At 35.4% G+C, this 24,747-nt stretch overlaps 2 protein-coding genes across 6 annotated transcripts; one reads left to right on the forward strand and one right to left on the reverse strand.

The window, feature by feature from the left end:
• Positions 1-7,987: 7,987 nt before the first annotated feature.
• Positions 7,988-10,776, reverse strand: LOC104892595 (protein yippee-like At4g27745). Of its 4 annotated transcripts, none has more exons than XM_048644981.2 (4): positions 10,575-10,776; positions 10,066-10,125; positions 8,971-9,079; positions 7,988-8,522 (listed from the first exon to the last, which is right to left on the reverse strand). In XM_048644981.2, exons 1-4 carry the CDS (start codon positions 10,709-10,711, stop codon positions 8,295-8,297), a joined length of 534 nt encoding a protein of 177 aa, XP_048500938.1. In that variant the 5' UTR covers positions 10,712-10,776; the 3' UTR covers positions 7,988-8,294. The 4 variants fall into 4 exon arrangements, with proteins under 4 accessions (XP_048500938.1, XP_048500939.1, XP_010676876.1 ...); XM_048644982.2 differs by having other exon boundaries at positions 8,971-9,068; positions 10,575-10,627; XM_010678574.4 differs by lacking the exon at positions 10,066-10,125 and having other exon boundaries at positions 10,575-10,775.
• A 4,060-nt stretch (positions 10,777-14,836) lies between these two features.
• LOC104892597 (oligopeptide transporter 7) lies at positions 14,837-21,221 on the forward strand. 2 transcript variants are annotated; one of them, XM_019249471.3, is made up of 8 exons: positions 14,837-15,105; positions 15,179-15,349; positions 15,425-15,687; positions 17,023-17,120; positions 17,752-18,321; positions 19,465-19,720; positions 20,048-20,230; positions 20,356-21,221. In XM_019249471.3, exons 1-8 carry the CDS (start codon positions 15,069-15,071, stop codon positions 20,965-20,967), a joined length of 2,190 nt encoding a protein of 729 aa, XP_019105016.1. In that variant the 5' UTR covers positions 14,837-15,068; the 3' UTR covers positions 20,968-21,221. The 2 variants fall into 2 exon arrangements, with proteins under 2 accessions (XP_019105016.1, XP_010676881.1); XM_010678579.4 differs by having other exon boundaries at positions 15,179-15,687.
• The last annotated feature ends 3,526 nt before the right edge of the window (positions 21,222-24,747 follow it).

Genomic DNA, 24,747 nt, shown 5'->3' on the forward strand with positions numbered 1-24,747 from the left:
CACTTTTGTATCTAACTGCTAGTCGTCCAGACATAGCTTTCAGTGTTGGTTTGTGTGCTAGATTTCAAGCAAATCCAAAGGAGTCTCACCTCACTGCTGTGAAGAGAATTCTTAGATACCTTAAAGGAACAGATGATCTTGGACTCTACTATCCAAGAAGTGATACATTCGAACTAAAAGGATATGCAGATGCAGATTATGCTGGAGATCTTGTTAATAGGAAAAGCACCTCAGGTATGGCACAATTCCTTGGTCATAGTTTAGTTTCTTGGAGTACCAAGAAACAAAACACAGTTGCTTTATCCACTGCTGAAGCAGAATATGTAGCTGCTGCTGCATGTTGCTCTCAAATGCTTTGGATAAAACAACAACTTAGTGACTATGGAATAAACTTTGAATGTGTTCCTATTTATTGTGACAATACAAGTGCTATAAGTATATCTAAAGATCCAGTGCATCATTCTAGAGTAAAGCATATACATATTAGACATCACTTTTTAAGAGAAAATTCGAAAAAGGTTTGATCAAACTTGAGTTTTGTCAAACTGATTATCAGATTGCTGATCTTCCTAACTAAGCCTTTGCAAAGAGATAGATATGAAAAATTAAGGCTTGAGTTAGGCTTAATAAAAATTAAGTGATTGTTCCTATGTCAATTCCCCCATGTTTGAATCAATTTGAGTGACTTTGTGTGCTAAAAATAATTGTGTTTAATTGCCTAAGACCATTGCAAATTGGAATGTTGAAAACATAACCATGAAGTCAAAGAAACTAAACAACTCACAAATGTCACATAATACTCCCCTTACTGTTCCTAAGGTCAAGAAACATGCATAGTATGAAGGATATTGATATGTAGCATTAGTTGTTCCTATAGCACAAGTTCCTTAGCATTTATTTTCTTTCAAAAATTAAAATTCATAAAAATCCGAAAAATCCGATAAAATCCCAAAAATTAAGGGGAACCAGTTTAATTAAATCTTGGTTCTTTTTATCTTTTCGTTTTCTTCCTTTTTATTTTTATTTTTATTATTTCTTTTGCTTTATTTCTTTCCCGCGTGTCATAATTACTATTACATGCAAAACTTCCTTCTTCAATTCATCTAAAGAAACCGTGTTCCTCTCAAACGCTTCATCTTCACCAAATCCGAAACCTCATCACACCCTTTGATACTCCATAAAAACCTCCAAACCTTCGAAAATCATGGCAAAAACTTCAAGAAACTCACCTTTTCCAACACCAAAAACAACCGACACTTCAAAAATGGAAATTTCTTCATCTCCAACTAAAACCCTTGAAACCGACATAATTCAAGAAAACCCCATAGAGGAACAGCAATTAGAATCTCCTAGAAGGAGCATGAGAAGAAGAAAATTGATTGGGGAAGACGATGAAGAAGAAACCCCGGAACAATCTCAGGGGGAAGAAGAAGAAACTGCACCTGTTCCTTCCAAAGGAACTGTTTCTTCGTCTTCCAAGAAAAGGGTCGAACGAAGTGAATCTAGGTATGTCTTGGGCTTTTGCGTCGATTTAGAATGGGCAAATAAAATTGAATTTCTAGAATTAACCTCCATTCTAAAGGAACAAGGCATGGAATTCTTGTTTGAATTCGCCTTTAATAATGCTCTTGTTCCTCTAGCTATGGATGATTTTGTGCAAATTTTGTTAATACTAATGGAACTTGCACAACTGAAGTTAGAGGCAAGAAAATAAGGTTTAATCAAGCAACTTTAAGCAAAGTATGGGAAGTTCCTTGCAAAGGAACTGATTTGTATTTTAAAAGGAAAGGAACTGTTTCCTTTCCAATTTTCCTCAAGACAAAATCTTAGAATATTTTGGAGGAACAGCTGGCCAAAACAAACTTAACCATAATCTATCTCTCCCCTTCACAAAGTACTGTTTAACTTGGTTTGGAGAGCACTCATTCCTCGAACTGAAAAGAGGAATGAAGTGGGTCTCTTGGATATGTGTTACATGTTTTGCTTGGACCAACACATACAAATTAATTTCCCTTCCCTCTTCATTCAACACTTAACCCATGCATTGAAAATCATTGTGTTATTGGCTACGGGCCTTGATAACTTCCTTACTTCATCATTTTGAAGTAAGACTTACTGGTTGGACCACCATAGGGTCAAACAAGGGAACATATTGAATGAGAAGACCCTAAATGGACTTGGATTGTCCGTCCAAGAAGGTGTTCTCATTCAAGGAAGAATGGCTTCCAGTTCCTCAGGAAAAAAGAAAATGCCCAAACTGACTTAGAAGAAGATGATGATGTAATTTGGATAACCCTGTTCCTAAGCCGGAGGAACCAAACCTAAGAGGCGCAAACACATTGCCACTAAGCCAAAACCCTCTGTTCCTTTGAGAGTGAGAAAGAGCACTCGTCGAAAAATTGCTCCTGTTCCTGTTCCTTCCAAGAGGACTCTCCTTTAGTCCTTTCGGATAATGAGGAACAGGTACCCTCTACTCTCAAGGAACCAATACCCCACCATCTCCCAAACCCTTCTGTTCCTTCACAAAAATACCCTCCATTTCACCTTCGTCCTTCTCTGTTCCTTCAAGTTTTGAGCAGTTGAAGGATGAAATAAAAGGACCAAATCCTTTTGCTTCCACCTCCACAACTCTTCCACCCACACCACCATTTCTTCCTCCCATTTATCACCCTTCACCTTCTGTTTCCATTCCTGGAACAGATGAGCCTTCCACTCAAACCTCCCCAGTTCCTTCACAACATCCCCCATCTGCCTCTAGTTCCAAGGGTAAGGAACAGGAAAATCCGGATGACACTAACTGGGTTAATGAAGTCTGCCTTCCTGCACAACATATGATAAAATTCTACAATCATCTTCATTGGACTTTGGATGCCAAAACTGATACTATGCTAAGTCTTATGAAGAAATTGAGTGATACCGTGGTTGCGCAGCAACAGAAGATGGAACTATGGCTCGTACCTTGGAGGAGCTGAAGGAACAGGTTGAACTACATCATGGGGTGGTGATGAAAAGTTGGAGGATGTGGTTGAAGAAGAAGTTGGAGGAACACCATTCCCCTTCCCTTTCTTAGTTTCTTTTATTGTTTTGTTGTTCCTGTTTCTTTCAAAGGAACACAACTTTTGTTTCTTCTTTTTCTTTTCTTCTTTGTTTTGTTATGGAACAAGTGCTATATAATCAATGACTTTTGCTATATTGTCTATGTTTCTAAATGCTTTGCATAATTTCTTCCTTGGAATGGCTAGTATTATTGATGTGTTTGAGCAAGTTTACTCTTTGATTTTCTAACTTAACCACTAATGGTGCTTGCATATTGGTCTTAAGGTGTTAAATCAATTCATCAATTCATGCAGAGTCTATTCTTTTTGAGGATGACAAAGGGGGAAAAGGATTTAAGGAACAAACTGTACATAAACTTAAAAAAATGGAAATTGAAAAAAAATTAAAAATTGGATAAGGTAAATGAAAAATCAAAAATAGGTTAAGGTAAATGAAAAATCAAAACTTCAGTTACTCATATAATTGTGTTTTATTTTTCATTTTCTTCTTTATGTTTTTATTTTCATTCACTTATATTATTTGTTATTTTCCTTAGTTTGTACCTTTGTTGTCATCATCAAAAAGGGGGAAATTGTTGAACCCTAGTTTTGATAATGACAAAGAAACAAAGGAACAAACTAAGTAGTGAACTAATGAATTATTTAAGTGTATGGTGTCTAAGGTATCAATGCAAGGAACTGGGAGAATACAAGTCAATGAAGAAGTCAAGAGAGGATTTCAAAGGCTAAGTAAAGAAGTTTCTATGTTGATACTGGAGCAAGCATTGGATCAAGAATAATAGAAGCTAGGCGTTTTATTTTCTAGTTCCAATGTAAAGGAACAAAGAAAGAATGGTAAGGAACTGTGGCAGAATATTTGAGAATGAAGCGTTTGTTCCTCTGTAAGGAACAAACTCAGTGGCACTTAGCAAATATGTTAAAGGAACTGAACTAATATAAGGAACTAGACTTAGGCGTGTACTTAGTATAACGATTAAAAGATAATGGAGTAAGTCATGCCTAGATTATAGGAAATTAGTTATTTCTAATTTCAAATGATAAAATCATTTTAAAAAGAAAATCTGTTTTGGAAAATATTTTATTTTTCGGAAAATAAGAAAATAAATATCCGGTTGTTAGAAAGATTTTATTTCAAAGATATTATTTTCTTAAAGATTAGAAATTCAGATTTAAAGATAAAAAGAGTTTATAAAAACTGATTTTCGGATAATGTAAGGAACTCCTATTATTTAGGAGTAATGGCTGCATTTTATCCACGTTCATTTATAGTTCATGGATCATGGGACATGATGTAAAACGTGTTCCTTAGGGGAAGGAACATCATGGGTAAATGGATTAAAACGTGTACTCTAACATTAATCCCACGTTCTTCATGATTAACACTATAAATATAGAAGTCTAGATAAGTTCCAAATTGTGTCTGACTAAGTAATTAAGTGAGTTTAACTTATTAAGTGTCAGTGCCTTCATTCTCTCATAATAGCCATTTGTTCTTTGCCTTCTTACTCTAATTCCACTAAGCTTATTTCGATCAATTGTATTTTGGTTTTTGGGGTAAGGGAACTTTGAGTGAAGTTCTGTAAGAGAAAGGCTTTGAGTGAAGCTTGTATGTGTGAGAAAACTTCGAGTGAAGTTGAGAGGAACTGCTGTTAAGGGAACAGTGGTTCAGGAACTTGAGTTTAGGAACTCAAGGTAGGGCTCGAGTTAGAATTAGGTTGTAACAGAGTTGTTTGGCCTAATTAGTGAAAGTGTTGAGTTTAAAATCCCTAGTGGTCGAGGTTGTTTCTTCTTGTTGGGCCCAAGAAGTTTTTCCTCGTAAAAATCCCTTGTGTTCCTTTAGCTTGTTTATTCGTTTAAGTTTTAATTTCCGCAAAAAGTTACGTTTATTTCTACACCTACAATTCACCCCCCCTCTTGTAGTGTTCCTAGGGAAATAACAACTTTAGTTTGCTTTCAACCACTTTTAATTGACGGAGATAAAGTGTCCTCGACAATTACAGATAGGACACCTTCCTCAGCATATAAATCATTCTCATCATCCATGAAACCATCAGCATCAGAGATAAAACCACATTCTAACAGCTCAGTAGGGTAAATTACCCTCAAAGGAACTGGGGACTTAATAGAATCATCATGGACTAAGGGAGGGAGGAGGGTCATAGCAGCAGAAGACACCATGGCAACATTCTCATTCTGATTACCAGCATTACTGACTAGACAGCTAGAGAAAGGAGGGATAGCAGAAGGCATCACAGACTCACAGTCATCATCAGAGGAATCCACTTCTATCACAGGGTGGGCAATCATCACCCCCTTACCTTTCCCAACCTGAGAAGGCAATGATAAGGCAGCAACTGTAGGATGGGACTGAACAACAGGTTCTCTAATAGAGATACCAGCCCAGCAGCAACATTTTTCTTTCCTGTAAATGACTTTCCAGGGAACTTTTTCTTTGGAACAAACTTTTTGGGAGGAGTAGCAGTAGAAGAGAGAGGTCTAACAATGTGTCAGGCCTAGCCTCAACCACTAAAGCTTGCTCAGCAGTGGTAAGAGGCTTAGCTAGCCTAGTAGCACCTTGAATAAACTCTGCAAGCCATTGCTTTTTTGGATGTTTCATTAACATCACTTTGACTTGTTTGGGAGGAGGGGACAGAATCAAACAATCATCAATACTGTGACATCACAACCACAAAATGAACAGCCTACAGAAAAGTCCTCATACCATATAACATAACCACATGTCACACCACCAGCTCTAGTAACTTCAGCATATTCCAACAGGGGTTCAGTAATATCTACCCTAACACATGCTCGGGCAAACCTTATCTTATGCTTTAACACTGAACGAGTATCCAATCTAATCAAAGCACCAATATTATTAGCAGCTAACAGGTTAGCTATGGAATCAAAGTCAAAGAATTCAGCAGGAAATCTAGGGATCCTTACCCACAAATCCACATATTTAATTTCTTCCACATAAGGATCAAAATGTGGCTTCCAGGGATAAATGACAAATAACTCACCTTGAACGTGCCAAGGTCTTTCAGACCAAACAAGAAACAAATCACCAGGATTAGCAAACTTAATCATAACCCAATTATTACCCATATCTAGGTACTCAATATCACCCTTACAGAACTGCCAATCAGCTTTTGTTCTAAACATAATAGTCCTCAAATCAACAACAGCACCCAACATTTTACCAACTAAACAAGTTTTTGATAAATCAGCAATGTCTTGCTCAACTTGAGATAAATCATCTAATATAATAGCTTCAGGGAAAGTTGGGGGACCCGGAGGGTCACTTACAGACAGGGAAGCAGGACTAGAAGATGGAACACCAACCATCTCATCAGGATCCACAACACCTTTAGCAGCATTCTGAAACTGGCCATTTCCTTCGGAAAGCAAAGCTTCTTTGAACGAGTTCATCCTCACACAAAACCACAACAGAGAAGTTAAGCTATTACCACACTTTTTTGAAGTTAGATAAAGAAAAAACAACAAGACAAATAACAATTGACAGAGGGAGAAAGAGTGAGTACCACCTAAACCAAAGACTTGGCTTTTATAGACCCAAATTTCTCCGGAAAGCCAAAAAAAAGAGCTATGAATCCATACCTGAGTAGGGACTTTTCCAATCGCATTAAATGCGAGAACTAAATTGATGGATAAAAATCCAACATCACCAAGAAATCTAACTGGAAAGATACAAAAATCACCCCGGAAACCCCAAATAATGATGACAATAGAAACAAGGACATTAAGAATAGCATTCAACACACTAGCAGAGAACTGAACCATCACTTCACTCATCTGACAAAACCAACACCTCAGCCCTAATTTGAACTTAAAACCCCTAAAAATGAGCCACCTCAGCCAGAGAAACTGGCAATTAAGGATGAAGTTAAGCAAACAAGCAAAAAACCCTGCATTTACTGCTTCAATAACACGCCAGTTAGCTAATTTAGGTAATCGCAAACCTAAATCAGCCGCAGACCTATCCCTAAGATGAATAGGGGTAGTCTGAACTTCACCCACTCTCAATTGAATACAGAGGATATTAACTGAGTGAAGAAAAGTAATGATTACTCTGAAGATTAAACCCCAATCAAAGGCTAAGAGATGAAGCGAAAATTTTCGCGGAACTACAATCGGGTTTCTAGGGTTTCTAATGGAACTAAGGGGCTGAGGCTGTTGGTTAGAGCTTATCTCTCTAACTTTCTCTCTCATCTTTTTTTTACTAACTCCTATCTAAAATAGTAATGCTAAATAGATCTCAGTGAATGGGCATACATTGTAGAATAACAATTCATGACCATTATATCCTAAAACTTTAGAGCAATGTCAATCATGACTGATGACACAATTGTTAATGATATTGCAATTTTTTTGAGTGAACAAAAAAAACACCTCTACCATTGGTGATAACAATTTGTTCATGACATAAACAAATTGTTCATTGTTCACCATGTTAACAAATTGTTCATCCTACACTACACAAAACAAGCTAATGACAAGTTGCCACATGTACTGGATAACTTTGGAAAATTTTGTGGAAATTTCCGTGGAATTTCCCGAAAAATCCCTTTATCAAAAAAATATATATTTATATACCAAAATTCGTAATTTATTTCCCTATATAAAATGATACCCATATTAACATATTTCGAAATATTTTTTTTTTAAATGAAATAAGGTATAGTGATGATTTATTTGTTCATGAGTGGAATGGAGGTGATATTTTTGTTCATGAAATGAACAAAACATGAGTAAGGAGGGAAATGTGGTAAACTTTTTGTTCACCATTGACAATGCTCTTATAATTCCTGAATTTCAAATTGCAAATTAAATCACGTCTAAAGGACACAGCCCACAAGCGTCTACCCCATTAGACGGAGAGTGAGAATAATTTATTATACACAAGCAGATCAACGAGATCTCTCCTTGTATAAACCACAAAGAAATCTGATATTTTGACGCATTTAGTACCAACAATGACATATTAAGAATAGAGAACAATCAACAAACTTAATCCACCCCCACCCACCCAAACAAACAAAGGAAAAAAAACACAAGAAAATGCGGACGAGAGTAAAAGGGAAGCTTCACAATAATTTACTTTTGACAAATCCTATATTCCTGTATTTATGCAATTCTTCATAAGGTCATTCATACTTCCAACCGATGACTTCATGCAGGACAGTATAAAGAAGAAGAGGGTGACTTGTACAACAGCTACCAATTATCCTTGACAATCTTGGACTTTTCCAGTATGTATTTGCCTTCTTTGTACTTCTGAGATTCTTCATAAGCTCGTTCATACTTCCAACCAAGCACCTCACGGCAGTCTGAGCAAGAGACATCCGCAACTGTGTGGAGACCCGTCATGAGATTTCTGTCCTCCTTTGGTCCCACATCAATGTTCATGGCATGGGAAAAGAGAAAGGCTCTACTATTTCTTCCCTGATTTATGATACAGAAGAGGAGCAGTCAGTAGAAGAAAATATAGATGCAACTCGTTATGCATTTAAACATATAGAGTCACAGAAGTAATAGGATTCATGACATCTATTCTGAAACACAAACAAAACTCTAACTGATCATGAAATCTTTCAGACCGCATTAAAGAGGCAAATGCTGCAGAAATTGGAACAATTTTTATGTGCTCAACATCGATTATAGTATGTGCCAAAAGCTATGAAGATTGCATTATTTGTTTCTTGAAAGCACAACAAACTTAGAATTGAGAGGGCGAGCTAAGAGGCTCGGAATGGAAACTCAACAAACAGGATAATAAGTACCAATACAACCTTCCAAACATATTGATGCCCGCATCCTACAACTGCACCAAGAAATACTTTTAAACAAGAAAGGTAACTGAGTATACATAACAATGTATAAACTTCTTCACCTGAAAAGCTTTAGAAATGATATCATCATGAAGAGCAACATTAGTTCGACAATTGCTGCAACTGTACACCCTAGGGCCGATCAATCCTGCCATCAAAGCTACAAGAGACCTTCAAATTTTTTACAAGTACGTTAATATACAAAAGAATAACAATGAATCGTCAACTAATTTATTGTATCACATGCCCGTCAAAACATGAAACAAATCAATAGTTACCAAAATTAGACAAAAAAGTTAGTGATTCACAAAAAAAGTAGTAATTCAAAAGACTTAAGCCCTTAAAGTAAAGCAATATACATGAGAAGTTCAAATTAATTAAGTTAAGTAATTGTCAAGTGTGACTACTAATTTGCCGCCTCCCTTCACCTTTTTTTCTCTCTTCTCTCTCCTCTCCCACAAAACCCTAATTTTCAATCTAGGGGCTACCACCACCCTTTTGGGCGGTGGTAAGCCCCCTTCTCTCTTTTTGTTACTAGTTTTTTATGTTTACGTTTCTAATAAATTTTAGTCTCTCTCTAATGGAGAGTTTTTCTACCCATATATTGGGTTATATCTACTCATATATTGGGTTTTATCTCTCTCCATGTGAGAGTTTGGAGACGTTGTTTTTGGGTTTTTGTGTAATTCTAGATGTTAATTTGTTGATCGAAATTTGTGCGGAGTCGCAACAGATGTCAAGACTTCATTTACAATCAATTGAATTCAATCCAGTTCTGCTTCAAAACTACAAAAGATCGACAGACCCCCTTGCAGAAGGGGGAATCAGACAACAATGTAAAAGACGAGGCTGTTCAGAAGTGTTAGATCTACTCAACGATCGTGGTTTTATCATATTAGAATTGTATTTATTTTATTTTGATATGTATTTGTTTAGTTTCTACTTCTATTGTAAATGTCGTATGACTTTAAATCAATGAATTCATGTTATTTTCAAAAAAAAAAAAAGCCCTTAAAGTAAAGCAACATATATATGAAATTTAGTGGTCTGACTGATCAAATAGTATGACTAGGCACCAGATGATCTAAGATAAATTTCGACGCTTTATAGTAGTAATCCTTAAGAAAATGCACATCATTGACATTCTTAGTACTTACTTCTCACTTAGACCTAAAGATGCTTCTGTTCTGATGAATCTTCCTTTGATCAAATGACAACTATTGGAGATAAAAACAAGTTATAAACGTACATCTTTTTGCACAGAAAGGCCTAATTTAGCTTGGAAGCGTCAATATTACACATTTCAAACATCAGCAAACATGTGAAATTGTACTAATTAGACATCAAATTCACAAATTACAGTATACAATATAAAGGAATGCACATGAATTCTTTCAAAGAATCTTTCTTTGATTATACATCAATATCAACACAAAAAGGCCTAATTAACTTAAAATTGTCAAAATTATAGATTTCAGGCATCGATAACCAAAGAAATTGTACTACATAGATATCAAATTGTCAGTTACGATGTACTAATTTCTTGATTTCACTCCTAAGAATTAGCTGATCAACTTGATGTAGAGAATAATAATGAATTAGGTGCTGTAACAAAATAAGGAAATTTGAAGCACATGAACAGATAATTAGTAAATTGGAGACATACCTTATAAAACGAAAATAAATAGGAGAGAAAGGGGAAAAAATTAGGGATTTGAGAATCGTTGAAATGTGAGTTGCGTAGAAGGAAGAACAACTCCGGGGAGAAACGAGCAAGTTGCCGACAGACGCTTCTTCATGCATTAGAATTTAGAATGCTGCGGCCCGACCCAATTAAAATACAACATTACCGGGCCCGTTATTATTGATCTCCAAATAAGTGCTTACTAAAAAGTCTTGTGAATGGACCACTCTTGTTACAAAAAATGCCTAAATCAGAATTGATTTGAATATTTTTTGTTCAGAACAATTTTGATGGTGTTCTTAACAACAATAATTTATATTTATTATAAAAGGTAGTATATTTAGAAAATAATATATATATATATATATATATATATATATATAACATGATTATAGGTATATTATCACAGTGATGTTTTTCGTTTCACTATACTACTTTATTGCTTCAATATACTAACTTTTTTCCCCCAAATATACTATTTTTGTTGATGCACTAAAAAAAATGTATAGAACGCTTATGAATTGGAAAAAGCTCCTCATGTATTATTAATGATTTTCAAGCTCATGTTTGATGACTTCGCAATGTCTCATTCTCTTACGTACGGGATCGTTTGGGGATAGTTATGTGTGTCTAGGGGAAAAATAAAACAAAAAGTTATAACTGAAAATAAGTATCATAATAAGTGAAACACTTACTATTTTAAAAAGTTTCGAAATAAGTGAAACATACGTGAGATAATAAAAAGAAGTGAAAGTATTGTGTCAGACCGTCTAACATAATACATTTGGTCGGACCAGAGCAAATTGTGAAAGTATTGTGCCATCGTCGAAACTGTGATTTCTCTCTCCTCCTGCTCTTCCGCCATAGCCGAAGAAATTAAGGATATTTATGTAAATTATGTAACACCAGCCACATCATTTGAAGATATACTAATGGGCAGTGGCACAAACTGACTTACCGATGCAAAGTGATTAACATCGCGATGGTGAGCCTCATATGCCCGAACAACTAGTGATGGCCACTGGTGCGGGATGGGCAGGCCAGACTGTGGGCCGTAGTGGGCTGGGTTGAGATTTCACGGCCCAGGACCGGACCGTGGAATTCATGGGTTGGGTGGGCTGGTCCGCGTGCTGAAAAATCTTGGCCCACACCGGTTTGTTACCGATTTTCACGGTTCGGGAAGCGATTCTGGCGGTTCATGGGTCTAGTCGGCTGGACCGGGCTGGTGGGCCGGCATAAGTTTTTTTAAAAAAATTATTTAATTATTGAAATTATTCATTATTGGTATATAAAATCTTTAAAATGAATAAAAATATATACAATGATTAGAATTAATGAATAATTTCATTATTTTAAAATTTGATTGAATTATAATATATGCAATTTGATTAAATATATACAATTTGATTAAAATATACACAATTTGGTTCAATAATAACTTGGATTGGGTTGGTCCGGTTCATGGGTTGGGCTGGACCGGTTTTGTGGTCGGGGTTGGGCGGTTTTAGTAGAGGACATTAGTGGGCTGGGCTCAAGAAATCTAGCCCACGACCCATCCACCAATTTCACGGTTCAAACTGGGCGGACCGGGATTTTTGCGAGCCAGACCCACACGGCCCACGAGGTGGGATGGGCTGGATTGGCCCGCACTGTTGGCCATCTCTACGAACAACCATGACAACATCCCTAAGAGTAGAGTCAGGGGACAACCTCCAATAGTCAATAGCAATGGCAGGAGCAGGAACGTTCTTGATGTTGCCATTATCAATCTCCTTAAGGAACTCAGTGTAAGAGTGGATAGCTTCGCCAGAAGGTATCGATGAGAGAGAAAGTTGAAGAACAAAAATGGCGGTTGAATGAATTTCTTTCAAGTTCAATAGTTTTTCTTTTAGTCGAATTTTTCTTTTCAGTTAGTCGAATTATTCTTTCAGTTCGTTGGTCTATTCTTTCAGTTGGTTGGTTTATCCTTTCATTTGATTACTTTATTCTTTCAGTTGGTTATTTTATTCTTTCAGTTGGTTCCTTTATTTTTTCAGTTGGTTCCTTTATTCTTTCAGTTCGTTCCTTAATTCTTTCCATTTGGTTGTTGGTCAGGCTGGTCCGACCACTTCCATCTGACACAATACCTTCTCTAAAAAGAAAGTGACAAAATGCCAAGAGTACTCATCACAAACTTGTGTGATTTGCTTTTTTCTCTACTTCTCTTGATAATGAAAGGGTATTTCTTGACTTTTTAACTTTTAAAAGTAATATTTATTAAATCTCATGCTCAATTCCTATATTTCACCTAATATGAAACGGAGAAAGTATAAAATTAGTAAATCACAAAGTCTTATAAAAACGGTCTCACGTTAGTCTTAACGTGAGATCGTCCAAGTTCAACATTGAGCTGGGGAAAAAAGATGGAGGCCGGTGCAACGCCGAGGTGGAGGAAAGAGATGGAGGCGCGGCTCGGGGTTGTCGGTTCCCTGGAAAAACTATTCATCTTTCCATCTTCACTTCATCTTCTACACTCCATAACAGCTCTTCATATTTTTCAAAAAACTTCATTTTTGATCAAATTGAATTAAATTGGAAGATGAGAAATGAGGAGAAACAGACAACTAGTAGAAGAGTAAAAATGAAGATGAAAAGATGGGGAGCTAAGTCAAATGAATTCATCCCTTAAAATTTCTTTTGGCACGAAAAAACTTCGACGATTAAGTGTCAGATTTTTGGAGAAGAAGGAAAGAGAAAGAGAGAACGTTAATGGATGAACTCGTTGAGAATTTGAAATTAAGGTTTGTTTAATGTTTTCTCTAAATTGATTCACGATTAGGGTTTCATAAGCGGTTGGAGGTTGTTTTATTGGTTAGAAATAGCAAATTAGAGTTTCAATTTGTTGTTTTCTTCAATTGTTGCAGACTTTTATGGCGCTTTGGCATGAATTAATTTCATGATGATTACTGACATGTGTGATCTGTATTTTGGCATGATTAAAGGTCACTATGCTACCAATTTAGTTACTATATGTAAATTGGCATGATTATAGTTATTATTAGGGTCACTATGAAAAAAAATATTGCGAGCATGTAGTTGTTTGTTCATAACTATGTATTTTGGTATTGTGGCGTGATTTCTAGTTATAGTTATAATTTTTCAATTAGTTAAGGAATTTTAATAATTAGTTATATTTTTTGGCTCTTAATTATGGTTTTCTGATTGACAATTAGCTTTTGCTTAATAGTTATGAAATTCGGATATATAGTTATGATTTTTAGGTTATTAGTTATTAGTTGTGGTTAATAGTTATGGTTAATAGTTGTGATTCTGGCTATTTAGTTATTGTTTTATGATAACTAGTTATGATATTTGGGTGTTTAGTTATTATTGTTTTTTACATTAGTTTTGACTTTTTGTTTTTTAGTTCCGATTTTATGGGTAATAGTTTTAGTCTAGAAAATAACTGAAAGATTATAATTATAGCATATGAATAATTATTTATTTATTTCATGAGTAACAATGATGCATGGTTTTATGGTTATAGTTTTGATATTTGGTTAACAATTATACTTGGAGGGTTGATAATATGGGCAGTCTATAGTTATGCATTAGTAAACATTGTTTTTGCATTGGTTATTTGAGGTTGGCGTAACTAATGCAAAAATGCGATAGTTATTTAAGAAAGAGAGAATTAGTGCGTTAATTTTTTTTGAAAAAGAGAGAATTATTTATGCGTGATACTGAAATTATGGGTAATAAAATGCATTATAATATGACTTTTATGATATTACTAATATACTTGAACGCTTAACTAAAATACTTTAGCGTGTAACTAATATACTTCAGCGCTTAACTAATTCAACCAGAAGCAATTTAATGCTAAGCGCTTAACTAATTCTACTGCTGGTTTGATGCACGCGCGTGATGTCAGCATGCCATCAGCGGTCTCACGTTAACACGAACGTGAGACCGTCTCTCCAAAAACGGACTGTAAATTACATTATACTAAGTTACTAACTATTAACAATTTAAATGTTAAATTGATATTACCATCAGGCATCAGCAATTAATATTAATCCGCATGTTGTGCTCTCCTCGTTTAAAGCCTTAAGGTTAAGTCCCCGTCAAGTAGATGTCTCTGGTTAGAAAACGCAGTCATATTCTTTATCTGCGTTACAACTTACAACACGTCACTCTATCTCTAGCAACCTGCCCTTATTTTATCGTTTCTCGGTTATTTCATACCCGTTTCGAAACTTAAAACTACCCCTATTGTCGAAACGGATTGAAGAAAACGTTTCGCCACTAATTATAAGTGGATCATATATATTAGAACTTACTTCATATAGATAAATGAATCTTGGCTGACAACACAAGTCAAAATTTCCAATTAGCAAAAAAATTGATTTCATTTCATTTTCTCCAATGTACAATAATTACTAGTAGTCAAGCTACTATATCACATTTTTGCATTTTGAGCTCCTCAATCAAAGAATGGAAAATGAAATTGAAAATTTACATTCCCCCTTCAGTAAGTATTATTTTGGTTTATCAAGCTCACATAATTTAGATCATACATTAATTTGTTGACTTTAACTGTGCAGTTCCTAGAGATGAGCATCATCAAGATGAGAAAAATGAAGAAAGTCAAAGGCTGATTTCATCAAGTTCTACAAAGTCAACAGAAAATTCACCGGTAAAACAGGTGGCATTGACGGTGCCAATAACAGATGACCCAGAACTGCCGGTTCTGACATTCAGAACATGGGTCTTAGGTATGGTGTCATGTATAGTGTTATCGTTTCTAAACCAGTTTTTCTGGTACAGGACTGAGCCACTAAGTGTAACAGGCATAGCTGCTCAGATTGCAGTTGTGCCACTAGGCCATTGGATGGCTTCGAACCTTCCGAATGGTTCGTTGTTCCGAGGAACACGATGGGAGTTTTCGATGAACCCGGGTCCGTTTAATGTTAAGGAGCATGTACTTATTACCATCTTTGCTAATGCTGGAGCTGGAACAGTTTATGCAATACATGTTGTTACTGCTGTGAAGATCTTTTACAAGAAAAATATCACCTTCTTTGTGTCGTTGCTTGTTGTTTTAACTACACAGGTAAGCTTTTTCCTTATTCCCTCTGTCCTAGAATACTTGTGACAGTCTATTTTTCGTATAATTGGCAAGGAAACTTAGATATGATAGTGAAAAATAGTGGCCGTGGTGTGTTGCAGGGGCGGGGCGGGGCAAATAGGAGCAAAAATAATGGGAGTTGTGTACAAATTCCTTAATAAGGCCCTTTATTTGTAGTTCAAAAAAGATAAAAGTATAAGATTCATATTTATAGCGAGCTAATGACGACTATCTTCAAAATTAACAAAACTTTGATGAATTTCATGCCTACACGTTTACTACTGATCCAAATGTTTTCTTTTGTTTAATATTCAAACAATTAAAAATAAATATATTTTGGAGCCCTTATATTTTGAAACCCTATTCTATTGCCGTGATTGCATAGACTAAAAACCACCCTGATGTGTTAGGTATGTTTTTCATCAATTAATTGTCATTCTACTTTTGGTTCTTTGTTACAGCTTTGGTATTATAGAGACACGAATAAACGCTTGAAAAAAGAAAGATGAAACTGATTTTTGCTTATGATAGTGCTCCCAAGAATTTACCTACGGCTCCTTTCTTATTTAATTATATGAGTTGTTACTTCATTAGTTTAATTTATAGAGCTACTAGTTGCAACTTATAATAACTGAATTGTTTTGGTGTTCTTTGTTCAAGTAAAAAATGAAGTATATTGTATGTACGTCTGTTTTTTTTAATAGTATAGTCACTTGACATATTCATATTGATTATTGGGCTTATTCTGTCTTCTACCAATGCCAACAACATCCTTAATTACCCCCTCTTGCATGTGGACTTAGCTTAAAAATCTTGCAACTGTCCAAGCCTCTAGGAGATGGAGTGCCCCACCACTTAGCTACTTCCTTTACCTGATATTTTCTCCGTTGATTCTACTATATATATATTTATTTTCAACACAAATAATGACTATAATATAATACAAATTTTAGCATATGAGATATTGGATTCATCTCAATATATCTTTAAAAGATTTGAACATTTCTATAATTTCTACGAAATAGATTATTAGATATATTATTAATGGTCAAATTTGTGTATTAGCAAAGACAAAAAGTCGTAAAAAGAATGGAAGAATTATATACATGCGGCCAGATTGTATTTTTTTAATTAATATCATAAGCTTCTATATCTCTAAGTATATCTTCTATGGAGTACACACTATTACATAAACTTCCTTTCTTATCCAAAAAAAAAAAAAAAGAAAAACACACACAAGCTTTCAGTAATTGGTGATCAATTTTCATTATATTCTTTTTTTTTTTACGGGGTATTTTGCATTATGTTCGGAAATGGCAGGTTTTGGGGTTTGGATGGGCGGGCGTTTTTCGGCGTTACTTGGTGGAGCCAGCGGAAATGTGGTGGCCGGCTAATCTTGTTCAGGTTTCATTGTTCAGGTTATTTTTCGACGTTACTTAAAACTTAATTAAATCATTATGTACACTTGATGCATACACTCCAAGTCTTAGGTCTGTTCTATTCAACTTATTTTGTCTTATCTTATCTTTTCTTATTTTTTTTCTAAAATAAGTGAAAATAAGTTAACAGTCAATAGAACATCTTATCTGATCTGATCTTATAAAATTTTATATAAGTTAAAATAAGTTGAAGAGAACGGACCCTTAAAGGTTTCCGTGCTACACAGGGCCGTCTTAGAGGGTGTGCAAAGAGTACAACCGCACATGACCCCAATTTGAAAAGGGCCCAAAATTTAAATTTTCTAATATTTTCATATAAAAAATGCTTATTTCTTCCTCATTGTGTAACAAAAAATCAACATTTTAGAATATTTGCTTATCATAATTGTATATTATTGTCTAATATGTACAACCTATTAATTTTAATAATATAAGGGCCTCATTTTCATTTTTAAAACAGGGCTCCTAAAATTTTCAAAACGGTCCTGGTGCTACATAGTTTGTTTGTAATAATCTGAATTGAGATATGAGAATGAGAGTGTGATTGATACTTGGTAAGAATGTGTTTTCCTCTTTACAAGATCATGATATTAATCCTTGAAATGCACAGGGCTTTGCACGAGAAAGAAGAACGGCCCAAAGGCGGACTTACTCGCACTCAATTCTTCCTAATTGCCTTCACTTGCAGTTTTGCCTACTATGTTTTCCCAGGCTACATTTTCCAAATGTTAACTTCCCTTTCTTGGATATGTTGGGCTTGGCCCAAATCCATACTAGCCCAACAGGTTGGTTCTGGGCTACATGGGATTGGAATTGGTGCTTTTGGTATGGACTGGTCCACCATTTCATCTTATCTTGGAAGCCCATTAGCAAGCCCATGGTTTGCCACTGCTAATGTAGCTGCTGGATATGTGCTTCTAATGTATGTGGTTGTTCCAATTACATACTGGCTAAATATTTACAAAGCCAAAACATTTCCCATATTCTCAAACCACCTCTTCACATCAACAGGCTCAATTTACAATGTCTCTGCTATTGTTGACTCAAATTTTCATTTCAATCAGGAGGCTTATGATAAACAAGGTCCTCTTTATCTTAGCACCTTTTTTACCATGACTTATGGTGTTGGATTTGCGGCACTAAGTGCTACCATTGTGCATGTAGCACTCTTTCATGGCAGGTACGTTATATGTTTACTACTCCTTCGCGAATTCAATTGTCATGGTTTTTTTAATTCATATGAGTCACGAAGACAATACAAAAAAGGGGTGGGGGATTCGAACATGTGACCTATCATTTACAATATCTCAATCTTAACAACTAGACCAAGACATCCTTGGTAATTTAATTGTCATGTTGATAGTAACTTAAATTAGTTAGAATGATAACATTCCAAATTAGTGTAGACACTTGTTACGATATTAGCATACGAAACGTTAGGATATAAGTTGTTAGATTATCTATTGTACGTTCTTTTTTCACTATCACTATATATTTCATTATCTGTGATTGCTGATTGTACTAATTTATACACAATATTATTGTACTTGAAAGTTGAAAAGAACAAATAGGGACAAAGGTAGTAGGAAACATATTTAGGATCCATTTGATAGGATGCAAAATATTTTCCTTCAAACTATTTTCTTCTATTTTCAATTTTACATTGTTTGGCTTGCAAAGGAGTGTAAAATCATTTTCCTTCAAACTATTTTCTTCTATTTTCAATTTTACATTGTTTGGCTTGCAAAGGAGTGTAAAATCATTTTCCTTTGGAGTAAATTGCTCTTCCAATTATGGAAAACTATTTTCCTTTCCAAATGAAGGGAAAATTATTTTTACTATTTTTCTTCCTTTTCCTTATCTCTCTTGTACACTCCTCTCACTACCTCCTTACTTTCCCTTTCATTTTCCTTTCATGTCAATGTCATCATTTTTTCTTACATGAAACCAAACAACGGAAAACTAAGGGGCCGTTCGTTGTCGTTTTTTCTTTTCAGTTTTCAGCTTTTTTGAAAACTAAAAATCAAAAACAGGAAACCAGAAAAATTGGTTTTCACTTTTTAGATGTCAGTTTTCAAAATCATCATGTTTCCAATAAATTTGACTAGTTTTTTTATTCATTATATGACATATATCATGACTTTGAAAATCAAAAAACCAAAAACCAGAAAACCACAGTAATACCAAATGGGCCCTAATTTTAGAACTGTATTTTCCATGAAAATCATTTTATACTGAAAATGTTTAACACCCAACTAAACAGAGCCTTAAATCAAAACAGAGATAAATTAACATTATCATTGTACTCCCCTTCAACATATAGGGAAATATGGGACCAAAGCAAGGCAAGTTTGAAAGAAAAGAAAATGGACATACATACCAAGCTTATGAGAAGGTACAAGGAAGCCCCTGATTGGTGGTTTTGGGTCATCCTTGTGGTAAACATTGCGGTCGCCATCTTTGCCTGCGAGTACTACAAAGAACAGCTGCAGTTACCATGGTGGGGAGTTTTGCTTGCTTGTGCCATTGCCTTCATCTTCACACTTCCTATTGGGGTTATCACTGCTATTGCAAATCAGGTAAAGAATCTCTCATATAATTAAACTTTGGGTGTGGTCGCCTGGTTGGTAAATAGTTTTAGGTCGCTTTTCAATATTTAGCTTTTTCATGTGGTCAAACAGCTAAAAAAAAGTATTTTGGAAACGGCTTTTTAAATAGCTAAAAAGTCAATTTTTAACCAAAAAGAAACAAAAACTAGTCCTACTATCTTTTTGTATTGGCTTTTGCATTAAACAACTAACATCAACACAAGAATATAACATCAGGCCTCTTAGTATAATGCATGACATTTGTAATTTTGTAAAGTTATGTTTGAACCTGTCTTCTTCCTCTATGATCCACAACAGGCACCACATTTAAACGTTATTACTGAGTACATAATCGGATACATCTACCCTGGATATCCAGTTGCAAATATGTGCTTCAAGGTTTATGGAAACATTAGCATGAAGCAAGCAGTTACCTTCTTACAAGATTTTAAACTTGGCCATTATATGAAAATTCCACCAAGATCAATGTTCATAGCACAGGTTAGTTGATGAACTTTGATTTCGAAAAAGTATGAAATAGATTCAGTATTTCAGGACAGTGCAAGTAATAATAAACAACTCCAAAAAATTTCAACCTTAGCTTGTTGCTGATGCTTGTTCATCAGGTAGTAGGAACCCTCATATCTAGCTTGGTGTACCTAAGCACGGCATGGTGGCTAATGGAAACCATTCCGGATATTTGTGAGAGACATAACTCGAGCAGCGTGTGGACTTGCCCAGGCGACACTGTCTTCTATGATGCCTCAGTTATCTGGGGTTTGATCGGACCTCGAAAAATCTTTGGAGGTGAAGGCATATATGGAGCTGTCAATTGGTTTTTCTTAGTGGGAGCTATTGGACCAATATTTGTTTGGTTGGCTACAAAATCATTTCCTAACCAAGAATGGATTAGGCTTATCAACATGCCTATTTTAATAGGTGCTACATCGTCAATGCCACCAGCAACTGCAGTGAATTACACAACATGGATTCTTGTAGGATTTCTCTCTGGGTATGTAGCATTTAGGTATGCTCCTGAATGGTGGAAGCGCCATAACTATTTGCTTTCTGGGGCACTTGATGCTGGTTTAGCGTTTATGGGCGTAGCATTGTATCTTTGCTTGGGGTCAGAACAACTTAGTCTTAATTGGTGGGGAAATGAGCTTGATGGATGCCCTTATGCATCTTGCCCAACTGAGAAAGGTGTTGTGGTTTTAGGTTGCCCTGTTGTAGACTAGTCTAGATATATACCGATATACGTGATTTGTAGTGCAAATGTACAAGCACAATACATTCTTTTTGCTAAACAACGTGTAAAATTATACAAAGAGGTTGAGGCGTGGTGGCATAGTGGCATCACTCCTCATCTCGTATCCTGAGGTTTAAGGATCCAACCTCATGAAACTCGTTTGAGGAATTCCCCTTACCCTATTAAGTGAGTCCCTTCAGGGAAAAAAATTGAAAAATTATACAAAATATGTTAGATTCTTTATGTATGTTTTTTTAGAGGGAATTCTTTATATGTTATTACACAAATTGCCATACTTCTTTCCTTCAAGTGCTAGTCAATGCATTATTTTCAAAGAACATTTTACGATTCGTACCTATACTATAACTATACATGTTACAACTTATGTAATTTTGATATGTTAAATGTGCACATTGATACAAATCTAAAAATAAATTATTGTCGAGAAACTATGTTCAAGACTTAGAAATTCTATACTAAAAAAGAAAACCTTTCTACGGTGCTCATAACTCATAATAATAAATGTAAACACGAAGATCTAAATTGATTAGAATAATTATAGGGTTTAAATTTAAATGCCACAATGACTTTTCTTAAATTTACATGGTCATACTTATTTATGACTGCCATAAAAATGTACTTAGAAAAGTATATACTTCCTCCAGTTGTTTTTATATGCAACTTTTTCTACTTTTGGCAATTCTCTATTACTTGTAACGTTTCTATTTTTAGCAATATGTTCTCTTTTATCTATCCTATAGCACATGAGGTTCTTTTTAAGTCCTTGTACAAACCCACACATTGCAAGTAAGAAAAGTATTAAATTTATATAGAAAACTTATATGGACCTGGTCCACACTAAATTAGTGTAGACCTAATGCTAATACTTGTGATTTATGAAAAAAAGGGTCATTATGTTTAAAATACTAATAGATATAAAACAAAAGTCGCTATAGATCATAAAAATTAAAGGTGACTATGTGAGAAAAATATTACTATGTTATAAAGTTTAATTTCTATTGTTGAACCCTAATTTCGATGATGATAGAGGAACAAAGATGCAAACTAAGTATTGGACTAACAAGTTGTTAAGTGAATGAATTTTCAAGGTATCAATGAAAGGAGCAAAGAGAATACTAAGTCAAAGAATAAATCAAATTGGATTTTGAAGATTAGGTGAGCTCAAAGAATTGGTACGTACACTGGAGAAGCATTGAAGCAAGAAGGCCAAAGTGAGACTTTTTGTTTTTAGTTCCAATGTAAAGGAACGAGTAAGAATGCTAAGAAACTATGACAATTTAGAATTAGATTGAGCGTATGTTCCTTTAATTTGTAAGGAACAAATGAACTGGCATTGCCATAAGTTAAAGGAATTAACTTCTAAAAGGAACTTAGACATAGGATGAAGCAGTACAACGGTAAATAACGTCGTTTGAGTGATTTATGCCTAGATTCTAGAAATCTGTTTTCAAAGTGATAATCTGATTTTAAGAAAAATCTTTTTAAGTAAAAGATTTTATTTTTTATAAGATAATAAATATCTTTTTCGGTTTTTATGGAAAATATTTTAAAGATAATATTTTTGGTAAAAGGATTTTATTTTGGTTTTATTAATTAAAATACTTTTTAATTACATCAAAATTTTGATTTACTGCATTTGAGTGAAGTTCTGTAAGAGAGAAGCTTTAAGTGAAGCGAGTTAAAGTGAAAAAACTTTAAGTAAAGTTGAGATGAACAACTGCTAAGGGGACAGTTGTTCAGGAACTTGAGTTTAGGAACTCAAGGTGTGGCTCGTGAGGAAAAAGAATTTACTATTTATAAATTTGCCTATACATAACTTTCACCACTAATATATCTAATAGTCTTGTTTTGATTTCATGAAGCACTAGAAAATCAAAAGCTGATTAACATTTATTGCTAACAAGTGAGAAATTGGCACATATATAAAATTTATGACTAAAGATGAATTGCAATATACTGTAATTATAATGATTATTATTGTTAACCTTATTTGACCATGAGTATAATATTTTTTTAATAATAATATAATCAGCTAATAGTAATATGAATAATCAAATAATAAACAATAATACAAGTATAATACTATACATTGTGGTACTTTAATAAAATATTCTAATAATAACATAATTAGCTAATAGTAATATGAATAATAAAATCATAGATACTAATACAAATATGTAATAAAATAATAGACAATAATACAAGTATAATACTATATAAGCATTGTGGTACTTTAATTAAAATTCTAATAATAACATAATAAGCTAATAGTGATATGAATAATAAAATAATGGACAATAATACAAATATTTATTGAACATTGACTATTTGGACTTTATTGGACCTGATTGAAACTTATTGCACCTAATTAGAACTTATTGGAACTTATTAGACCTGATTGAAACTTATTGCACCTAATTGGAACTTATTAGACCTGAACTTATTGGACTTTATTAGACCTGATTGGAACTTATTGCCCTGATTGGACCTAATTGTAACTTATCTGAACTTATTAGACCTGAAACTTAATTTTTTGGTTATTTCACCAACAAATCAAGAAATTCATAATATACCCTCAATATTTCAGAAATGCATCGTATACCCTTGAGTTTTCGAAAACGTGCACCAGATACCCTTTTGCCTAACTGTCGTTAACCCACAGTTAGCTTTATTTACAATTTTGCCATCATTAACCATAATCCTAATTAAACCTAACCTAATCTAACCCTAATCCTACCCTTAAACCCTCCCCCTTACCCTAACCCTACCCCTTGGCAGCCCCCACCCCTCCCCTCCACCACCCCAGCCTTCACCCCTCCCTCTCCCCCACCGTCGATGTTTGGCCGGCCTCCCCCACCCCCACCGCACCGACGCTGCGCGTGCCGGCCACCTCCTCCCCTCCCTACGCGTCTGTTCGCCACCCCTCACCCTCCCTTTCGAACACAAAACCCCACCACTCCCCCTCCCTTCCCCCGCCGCAGCCCCCACCCCTCCCCCTCCCTCGCCGCAACCCCCACCCTCTCCCCTCTCTGTTTTCATTGCGGCAAACCCCCGTCTGTTTTGTCGCGGAAACCCCTCCCCCTGCTCGAAATCACCACGCACCATGCACCACACACTTCTGCTCGACGGAGCTGCACGTCGCACTCGCTTTCTCTCTCCTCTGTTCGTGGTTGAAATCTGATTAGCATCACACTCGCAGGGAGCCGGTGTTCGAAGAGTGTGGGGTTTGGTGTTCGAAGGACGGGGAGGGTGGTCGGCGATGAACGGACGCGCAGGGTGGCGACGATGCGTCGGTGGGGTGGGGAGGCCGGCAAAAGTAGCCGCGGTGGGGTGGGGGAGGCAACAAACACATCGGCGGGGAGGGGAGGGAGTGCGGCTGGGGTAGGGGTTGGGCCTGGGGTGGAGGGTGGTGGGCTGGGTAGGTTAGGGTTTGGGGTGAGGGTTTAGGTTTAAGGGTTAGATTAGAGTTAGGGTTAGATTAGAATTAGGGTTTAGGATTGATAATGGCAAAATCGTAAATAAAGCTAACGGAGAAATAACGAACGTTAAAAAAAGGGTATTTGGTGCGCAAAAATGAAATGTCAGGGGTATATGATGAATTGTTGAAACATTGAGGGTATATTGTGAATTTCTTGATTTGTCGGGAGTATTTGGTGAAATAACCTTTTATTTTTTTAAGTTGTAGAGAACGCAACCCAATTGAGACTAATATTTATGTGGAACAAGTCCACCCAAGTTTTAAAACCAG

The sequence above is a fragment of the Beta vulgaris genome, chromosome 5 (assembly GCF_026745355.1).
Source record: "Beta vulgaris subsp. vulgaris cultivar EL10 chromosome 5, EL10.2, whole genome shotgun sequence".
In the NCBI taxonomy this organism is placed as follows: Eukaryota; Viridiplantae; Streptophyta; class Magnoliopsida; order Caryophyllales; family Amaranthaceae; genus Beta; species Beta vulgaris.

Bases quoted from the DNA above. Each gene is read 5' to 3' on its own strand.
- LOC104892597 (XM_010678579.4), top strand. From the start codon at position 15,069: ATGGAAAATGAAATTGAAAATTTACATTCCCCCTTCA. The intron at 17,121-17,751 runs GTTATTTTTCGA...TGAAATGCACAG, and splicing joins GTTCAGGTTTCATTGTTCAG to GGCTTTGCACGAGAAAGAAG. The intron at 19,721-20,047 runs GTAAAGAATCTC...GATCCACAACAG, and splicing joins TCACTGCTATTGCAAATCAG to GCACCACATTTAAACGTTAT.
- LOC104892595 (XM_048644981.2), bottom strand. From the start codon at position 10,711: ATGCATGAAGAAGCGTCTGTCGGCAACTTGCTCGTTTCTCCCCGGAGT. The intron at 10,126-10,574 runs GTATGTCTCCAA...TATCTCCAATAG, and splicing joins ATTTATTTTCGTTTTATAAG to TTGTCATTTGATCAAAGGAA. The intron at 8,523-8,970 runs GTGAAGAAGTTT...ATCATAAATCAG, and splicing joins TCATTTCTAAAGCTTTTCAG to GGAAGAAATAGTAGAGCCTT.